The 9,335-nt window shown below is 44.5% G+C and overlaps 1 protein-coding gene across 2 annotated transcripts; it reads right to left on the bottom strand.

The window, feature by feature from the left end:
* Positions 1-4,669: 4,669 nt before the first annotated feature.
* Positions 4,670-8,088, bottom strand: LOC140586396 (uncharacterized). 2 transcript variants are annotated; one of them, XM_072708249.1, is made up of 3 exons: positions 8,030-8,088; positions 6,798-7,381; positions 4,670-6,113 (listed from the first exon to the last, which is right to left on the bottom strand). In XM_072708249.1, exons 1-3 carry the CDS (start codon positions 8,038-8,040, stop codon positions 5,620-5,622), a joined length of 1,089 nt encoding a protein of 362 aa, XP_072564350.1. In that variant the 5' UTR covers positions 8,041-8,088; the 3' UTR covers positions 4,670-5,619. The 2 variants fall into 2 exon arrangements, with proteins under 2 accessions (XP_072564350.1, XP_072564351.1); XM_072708250.1 differs by having other exon boundaries at positions 4,670-6,055.
* Positions 8,089-9,335: the final 1,247 nt, after the last annotated feature.

The raw sequence follows: 9,335 nt of genomic DNA, 5'->3' as shown, positions 1-9,335 counted from the left end.
CTAATCCTATTGACGGGACACATAACCCCCACCCAGCTCTAACCTTAACCAAAAGTAAGTTTCGAGTTTTACCAAACTTTGGGGACATTTTGATCAACAAATGTGATCTGTGCAAAGCCAAACAGACACCGACACACACACACTGATCAACATTAAAAGCACTGGCAAGTGAATATGCAAAATATGTAAAAAATAAAGTAAATAAATAAATAAATAAATTGATTATCTCATAACAATGGCAGTACAATATGTATGTGTGTGTGTGTGTGTGTGTGTGTAAATCCCTCATCCTACTGCCTTGAATGAGAGGATTTTTGTCACTCTATCTGGTGTTTTTTTTTTTTTATCATTCCAATTTTTTATGAGTATGTCAATTTATTCCTCATAATGTCGCATCATTGTTTGCTATTTCTGGTTTGATTAGTGCTTTTAAAAACACAAATTTCCACTTATGCTACTGTAATAAATGGAACTATTTGTTCAATTAATGTTTTCTAGGGTCCTAATTTAAAGTATCACACAGAATCAAGGACTAAATTTGAAGACACAGATGCAGCAGCCACAGATTTCCACATGTGCTCCGTCAACAACTTGAGATACTGCTGTTCCTACGGTAAGATGATGTTCTGTCTGCGAGGGAGCTTGGAGCAGCAAAAACAAGGACCGGCATCATTACCGCAAAGATCATTACCGGGCGCACACACGCCCACACACACAAGCCAATTTAGAGACACTAATTTACCTAAGTACACCTCTTTCAATCTTGGGAGTAAAACAGAGGATCCAGAGAAAATTCATATAACACTAGGAGAACATGCAAACCTCACACACAGAGCAAAAGTGATCTTTGACTCCCAGCCCCCAAAGGTGTGATGTAACTTATGTGTCCTGAGCCTCTGTGCCGTCCAGACCCGAAAAATCACCCAACCATCAGTTTGTTTGTACTGGGCAGAGTCACCTGGGGCTCGTGCCAAGCAGCACAGGGCACAAGGCTGGGGTACATCCTGGGCAGGATGCTAGTCCATCACAGGTCATATACACACACACTCATACACTATGGGAAATTGTAGATGCACCAATTAGCCTAAACAATGTCTGCAGGAAAACATTCATGCATACACCGAGCAGCAGGGGCATTGCTAGAGATTGTGGGCCCCATGAAGGCATATCATATTGGGCCCCCCAGTCCAGACCAATCCAGCTATTCTCCCAATTTTTTAGGCCGCCTGTCATTCAGGGGCCCTTGGAATCATTGTAACTTTCCCCTGCCATTACGGCACCCCTGCCAAGGAGTGATGAGATTCAAAGCCCCAAACCCATCGGTGACAGACAACAGGGCCACCAGCTAAGCCTCCATGACACCCTACTTTCAAGTCAATACATACTTAAAAGTGTTGAAGTTTAAATGACCATGTGATAATTTCAATTATATTATATTGGGGTCAAAATGACCCCATATTAGTTTCATCATATTAACACAATTCATGTTTAATTGAAGTTACTGAAAACTACCAGCATTAAAGGATGTCAAACAAGCTTTTAAGTAATAATGTGGATAGTATTGGTAGGATAAGGGAAAACACACACACGCACACAGGTATTATTTTTCTAAACACACAGGTATTTTTTTTTTAAATAATAATTTTATATTATTTTTTTAATCAATCAGCATACCCTATACTGGTATAAACAATGAAATGACAAATGCCTTATATGGAGGGCCCTCTGTGATGTCAACAGAACAGAATTCCGGAACTGGTCAGTGATGTCATCGAAGGAAGATTTTTCTATATAAGAAGCAATTGCACCTTCACATTTCATTCTTAGAGACTCTCTCAAAGGAAGCACTGGTGAAAGAGAATCTAAGCTATATCGTTTGCATAATTTCATTATGGGTTTAAGTTGCACAAAGGTGCAGGGCCCTAAACAAAAAAATGTTCAGGGCCCAAAAAAGAAAGGCACTCTTCTCAGGTTCTGGAAGAAGCTGAGGAGGACTACGCCAAGAGATACAGACACTGCTACCATGGCTGAAGGCGGCATTGAGATGGCTAGTGATTGCCCTGCTGCCAAACAAGATGGTAACGTACAGCAGGAGAGCAGCCCACTTGACAAGGCTGGCTCAGACATGGCAATGGATGACAGAAAGCAGGAGAGCAGCCCTCTGGACGAGGCAGGCTCAGACATGGCAATGGATGACAGACAGCAGGAGAGCAGCCCTCTGGACGAGGCTGGCTCAGACCTGGAACTAGACGACGGACAGCAGGAGAGCAGCCCTCTGGACGAGGCAGGCTCAGACATGGCAATGGATGACAGACAGCAGGAGAGCAGCCCTCTGGACGAGGCTGGCTCAGACCTGGAACTAGACGACGGACAGCAGGAGAGCAGCCCTCTGGACGAGGCTGGCTCAGACCTGGAACTAGACGACGGACAGCAGGAGAGCAGCCCTCTGGACGAGGCTGGCTCAGACCTGGAACTAGACGACGGACAGCAGGAGAGCAGCCCTCTGGACGAGGCTGGCTCAGACCTGGAACTAGATGATGGACAGCAGGAGAGCAGCCCTCTGGACGAGGCAGGCTCAGACATGGCAATGGATGACGGACAGCAGGAGAGCAGCCCTCTAGATGAGGCTGGCTCATGCTGGAAAAAGGTGACAGACAGCAGGAGAGCAGCCCTCTGGATGAGGCTGCCTCAGACATGGCAATGGATGACGGACAGCAGGAGAGCAGCCCTCAGGACGAGGCTGGCTCTGACATGGCAATGGATGACTGACAGCAGGAGAGTAGCCCTCTGGATGAGGCTGGCTCATGCTGGACAAACTGTTTTCCAGCAAGCTCACAGAATATATATTTTTTCATAATCATTTTTATATTTGTTTTGAAGAATAAAATATAGTTATTAAGGAACTGTGTGTGGTTTATCTGTTAAACTGACCACTGAACTTTAACATAAACAGAGGAAACATCACATAATGCTATAATCACAAATAACACAAATGCTTCGTCATGAAGCCCTGGGTTTCATCACAAGCGACGCTCTCTGTGAGCGAGTGGAGTCTTTGGCTATGTAGCCGTTCGTGATGGTGTCTGTATCTCATGGCCTGCTGTTCCCTTGCACGCTGCTCTTCCAGTGTAGGTATTGAGGCACTGAGGTTGTCTGTCAGGTGGATGAGGTGAGTAGAGTTGCACCACCTCTTCCAGTAGCTGCTCCAGGACCCTCCCAGGTAGAGCTCAGCCTGACAAATGGTCAGTGTTAGGGTGTACTCACATTTGGCCCGGTTGCCTTATATCATGCCTGAGCATGATTGTTCCCCCCTCCACACTCCCCAACTCGCCTGTGCCCACATTGCGCTTAACGTTCCAGGTCTGAGCATGCTTTCATCATCACTGTGCAATGTTTTGTTTTGAAAAAAATGAAGGAAGAAAAGTGCTATTGCACAGCACAATGGAGCTCATGATTACTGTCCTAATTTTATGGCTGATTTGGAGTCCTTTTGGGCACGCAGACACATGGCCATCATATAGAGCCATGCTAGTATGCCACACAGGCATTTTTATTTATTCGTGCTACACATATAAGAAGATAGACCCATATTTTACCAAATATTTTTTTTTTTTTGAGTTTTTGTGAGTTGCATCAAGTTTTTCCTGGATACTCTTGTCAGCCCAAATTTCCAGCAAACACTGTCCCTCTGCTGTATAGCAAAGTCACTCATTGTCACCATGTCTGTTAAATATTTGTTGCTGCCCAATCTGTACTCATCCCTTTTTTCCACAATGCAGTTTTGAGGGGAATAAAAGAAAATTTGGAAGAGATTATGGCTGAGGTGGGAGGGGTCGGCATGATCTCGCCAGGTCGCCTTTTTGTTCTTGGGGCAGATAGTGAATCACTGAGGTTGAGGCTGCAGCCAATGAGCTTCTCTGCTGCTTGGACGATGCCCTGCAGCCTCCGGATGTCTTATATAAAATATTTAATATAAATTGTTGTGTCTAACATTAGGAGAACAGCGATACTGAATGGGCAGTCTTAAGTTCACCACTATATTTTAACACCACGTTCCAGATCTACAATAACATAACCTGAATGTATTATTTTACAAACGACCATTTCAACAGGGTGGCGCGGTGGTTAGTGCTGCTGCCTCACAGCGAGAAGGTCCTGGGTCCTATCTGTGTAGAGTTTGCATGCTGTTCGTGTGAGTTTTCACTGGGGGCTCCAGTTTCCTCCCACGGTCCAAAAATGTGCAGGATAGGTTGATTGATTAGTCTAAACTGGCCCTGTAGTTGTGTGTGCGTGTGCCCTGAGGTGTGTTGGCAACTGCCCAGGGTTGGTCCCTGTCTGTGCCCATTGTTCCTGGGATAGACTCCCTGTGACCTTGGTTGGGATAAAGTAGTTTCAGAAGATGGATGGATGGACAACCATTCTGTTGAATGTATTTCATTATTCTAATTTCAGTTCCAATAATGACTTTACCTTAAGAAGAACAGTGTTCTTTACTTTTTAATCATTTTCCCACTTTTTGCTGCTGTTCTCAAGACGATGACAATAATGATAAACTGAGGTAAGCCTTCAGCAGCATTTACAATAGTATGGTGTCCAGCTAGCAGCATTTACCTGGTCACACTGTAATGGTGTCACGTCGAGGGCAAGGACAGAGGCTAAGACAGGCATGGAGGAAAAGCAAAAGGGGCTTTATTAAAGAAAACTACACTACAGGAAGGGCAAAGGAAACAGACCACAAGGGGTCCAAACAGGGTAGGGAGGATCAGGCAAGAACACTAGACACAGGACACACTGGGGAGCACATGCAGGCAGCAACATCAATGACTGGACTGAGGATCGCAGGACTGAAGGACACTTTTTACAGGACATGTGAGGGAGCAGATGGGACAGCGGGGAAGACAGCAGGCTATACGTACACTAAGATGGGAGACACAGTGGAAGAGGGCAGGACAAGACACCAGATGGGCACTGCTGCGGGACAAGGGCGCAGAGACCGAACACCATTAGGGGACGAGACAGACCAGGATAGGCAGGGGCAACACCAGCACAGGGCACTCTGGGGGCAAGATGGGACACCACTAGGAGAACTGGGGACAGACTAGGGACAACCAGGATGATAGAACGTACATCACACAGCAGGACAGGTCCACAGACGAGTGATAACACGGGACAAGAAACATTTCGTGTGGATTACAGGAGCCGGGGAAGACGAGAACGGCCGTTAACGGGGCCAGATAGAGGACACAAGCGGGGCAAAGGGCCATATGGACTGCTGACCCGACAGGACAAGACCACGCAGGAGTAAAGAAATGGATCACGATCGGGTAAGAGAGAACTAGGACCAAGACGAAAACACAACAGAACACCATAGAGACACACTGGGTACACAGCAGGGCAAACATGATGCTCAGACAGGGGCACCGCACTAACAGGAACCAAACACGGGCAAGAAACCAGAAAAGACAGGGAACGCAGGGCACAACTGACACACAGACTAACACAGGGTGGACAGCTGAAGAACAGACAGACAAGGGAGAACCATGGGCCCAGGAGGAGTCAAGGTGGGACAGGGCACTGGGGCAGGAACTGAGGCAGGGTAAGCGAACAAACATGGGGGCGCTACAGGGTGAGCTGGAAATGGGCTTTGGGAGAACAAAGGTGGGACAGGACCTTGGGGCAAAAACTTATCTGAGGCAGGAGGGGACAGGACTGAGCTAGGGGGTCTGCTGGTCCCCAGAAAGCAGGGCGTTGACCCTGGGACACGAGCCCCTGCTGGGTCTCGGGAGGCCAGTAGGGCCAGATCGAGCCAAGGGGAAGGCAGGGTTGGGGCCGAGAGGCACTGTGGGCATCGCCAGGATGGTAAGGCAGTGGGGCGCTGTCGGGACCATAGGGCGGGGAGGGACACCGTCGGTACCACAAGCCTGGGACCTGAGGGTGAAGGGGAACCTGCAGGGCAAGGACATGGACGGGGGCAGGAACAGGAACCAGAGAAACCGGAGCGGTGGCCACGGATGGTGGCTTTTCCCAAGGACAGTGGGCTGGAAACGTCTTGGACCTGGAGTGAAGATAGAAACAGAGGAAGGGAAAAAGCAGAGGGTGTGGGGGGAACAAGACTGCAAGACAAGTTAAAGTTTATGGGAACACAGGTGACCTGTACAACATGCCATCCATGAGGGATAGGGTGCTTAATAAATAAACAATAAATAAAACACAAATACATAACAGGGCTAATCATTTTTATGTGTGTGCAGTTTAAACAAAATGAAATCAAATTAAATTACCTGGAGATTTTGGAAATTCTGGAATTCTGAAAATTAATACTTTAAAGAGCAGTTTACAAATCTACTTAGAAATATACATTTTTTTCTTAATAAACGTTAAACATTATTATGAAACATTCCACATATCTCAAAATTTATCATACTTGATTTATTATCTTAGATACTGTTTCAATTATTTAATGTTTCCTAAACAGCAGCAGCAGAACCACAACTTCATCTTTTTCGTATTTTGGCTCTTCTCTATGTAATGAGCTCTACACGCTCAACTTTTATATTAATTCCCCACCACTTCTACCTCTTCTATCTCTACCTGACCCACATCTATCTCTACACCGCCAGTTTCCTCCTGACCTCCTTCTCTATTTATAATCTCAACTAGTACATCATTTACTATAATTTCCAATATGGTTACATCACTCACCATGTCCGCACCCTCAATAATTACCTCCCCTACTTCTACCCCCACAATCTCAACATTTACATCCCCAGAATTTACTTCTGCAAGCCCAAACTCACACACTTGGACTTGCACAGCCTCCACCTTCACATTTCCTTTCGTATCCTCTGCCTTCAGGGAAATTATCCCCCCCTCCACCTTAACCACCTTCACATTCACCCCCACCTCACCTTGCTTCCCCTTGCTTCCATTTTGCATTTTATTAATGCCTACATTCAGGTCTGCGGCCTCCACCTGTACACTGGAGGTCACCCCCACATGTTTTTCCCTCTCTGCCAGCTCCACCTTTTCCCCACTAATCGCACCCTTTACCTCATCTATCCCCTGAGTGCTCCTATTCTTCCTGACCTTCTTCTTTTTCTGAAGGTAGTACGTCTTATAAATTTCCCACTCTTCAGATGTCAGGCCGTAATTGCTCTGAAGAGTCTCAGAGCCTTTCATGCTCATACCCTCCCCTCCCTTACACCAGTCAGTCACACCTCCCAGTCCCCCCATAACCTCCCCAGTCTGGACAGTGGGGGGTGTCGCTGGTGAGTACTCCTCCAAACCTTCCTTATCTCCCCAGTCGATCACCTCGTCCCACAGGTCCCAGGCTCCCCAGTACTGGTCGTTGGTCCAGGAAACAGCTCTCGCAATTCTCATTCTGGTGAATAAATAAGAACTAATAATTAACTAGCCATATGTGATACTCGCAAAGCCAAACTAGGCACGGTATTTTTTCAACTTCTTTCCTAAATGCTATTCATCAAGAATGCCTATGGAAAGAGATGGAGCCTTCATTAGCTGCTCGTGGCGTCGAGGCTACTCCGGCAGTAACGACCGAATTGCTAAAACTGCTTCACAATACAGTAAAGCTTGCGAAATTATGACGCTGCTTCGATACGCTATAACATCACCATGATACCGAACCTAGCAAAAAGTTAATCTTACTTCAAGAACATGGGACATTTAAAAAGTAAACGTATAGGCGATCTTTTCAGAATAACATCTTCAGATGAAATGCATTATCACAGGCCGGATGAGTATAACCAATCATATCAACCATAAGACTTATTGTTTTTAAGTTTAACACAAATATATTCTCTTACCATTTAAATGTAAACAACCATATTTAGAATAATGGCCACAGCATCTACAGTTTAAACAACTAATTATATATATATTTCAACGATATTGTGCCGCAAAATTTGCATGTACTATATCAGGACATAAAAATAAATATAGAATTAAATATGCTAACAAAACATAATCTGAAGAAATAGCAAGAAACATAAGAAGAGATGCTGCTCACCTCTGCGCCATCTCTCTGTCAGAAAGTTTGTCTTTAAACTGCAATTATTTTGTTTGTATGGAAACCACCGAGAGTTTTAATTGGTCGAATAGTATGAAGATATGTATTGACATTATGTTCAACGAATGAAAACAAAGAATTTTTTGTCAGGGCGGGACGAATTTGAAGCTAGTCCAATCAGGAGTAGTATCTTCAGTTTGTGCTTACTGTAGCTGGGCGTGATTGGATATCTAGCCGCCTTTCAGTCCCCAAATCATATATCTACTTGTCAATAGGAAACCACGCAGCTCTGTCTATAATGTCTGTCTGTAATTTTTTTTATGACATTATGTTTTTGCTAGGCAGCATTACGGTAATGCGTAATACCACTGTATTGGGGGTGTACCGCCGCTGTATTTCCATAGCTGGTTGACGCAATTAGCATTTTTGCGACTTTGGTAGGGCGACGTCAACTCTCAGCGAATTTCATAGGCAACATCAACAATTCAGGAACTAGTAGGTCTTCAGATAGTTGTTCACGCTTTTGAGAAGGAAGACTATAGTTCTTGTTATTCAAATTCTGTATCCTGGTATTTTAAATTTCGAAGATATGTCATATACAAGTTTTTCGAGAGACTAAATTTTGGTTTGATTTCTTTTTTATTCTATGTTAAATAAAGTTCACATAAAACCATTTTAGAATTAGTGCAGTGTTTCGTTTATAGTTAGTGCAGTGTCCTTAAAAACTGCATGTTCAAACCTAAGGCCATGCCATAATAGCTGCTTTGCAGATATTTCATTCAAGAATCTATAGATTATATAGGTAAGCCAGTCTCTGTGTGTGTGTGTGTGTGTGTGTCTATGTGTGTTTGGGTGGGTGGTCATGTATATATTATGTTGTGGGGACCAAATGTCCCCACAGTGTTATAAAAACACGTTAATTTGACTTTGTAGGGACATGTTTTTGGTCCCCAAAAGAAAAAACTGACTCAGTTTTATAAAATTCTGTGAATGCAATCAAAGGAATAATAATTCCAAAAGTCTTGTATTTTGTTTGGTTACTTACTGTTACTTCTTGCTTACTACTGTAGGGATTAAGGATTAAGATTGCCATAGTTAGGATTGGGGTTATGCCCATAAAAATGAATGGAGAATCCCCACAAAGACTCAGATACCTAATCTGTGTGTGTGTGTGTGCACGCACATGTGTGTGTGTGTGTCTGTTTGTGTGTGTGGATTAGGTTTATATTACATGGTGGGGACCAAATGTCCCCCGCAATGTGATAAAAACCTGTTATTTTGATGCTTTGGGGGTATTTTTCAGGTC

Source organism: Paramormyrops kingsleyae, unplaced genomic scaffold (assembly GCF_048594095.1).
Source record: "Paramormyrops kingsleyae isolate MSU_618 unplaced genomic scaffold, PKINGS_0.4 ups51, whole genome shotgun sequence".
Taxonomy (NCBI): domain Eukaryota; kingdom Metazoa; phylum Chordata; class Actinopteri; order Osteoglossiformes; family Mormyridae; genus Paramormyrops; species Paramormyrops kingsleyae.
The sequence above is the reverse complement of the archived record's forward strand: the minus strand, read 5'-3'. Positions and strand labels throughout refer to the sequence as shown.

Bases quoted from the DNA above. Each gene is read 5' to 3' on its own strand.
- LOC140586396 (XM_072708249.1), bottom strand. The intron at 6,114-6,797 runs GTGAGTTTGGGC...CTTGTCTTGCAG, and splicing joins GGCTGTGCAAGTCCAAGTGT to TCTTGTTCCCCCCACACCCT.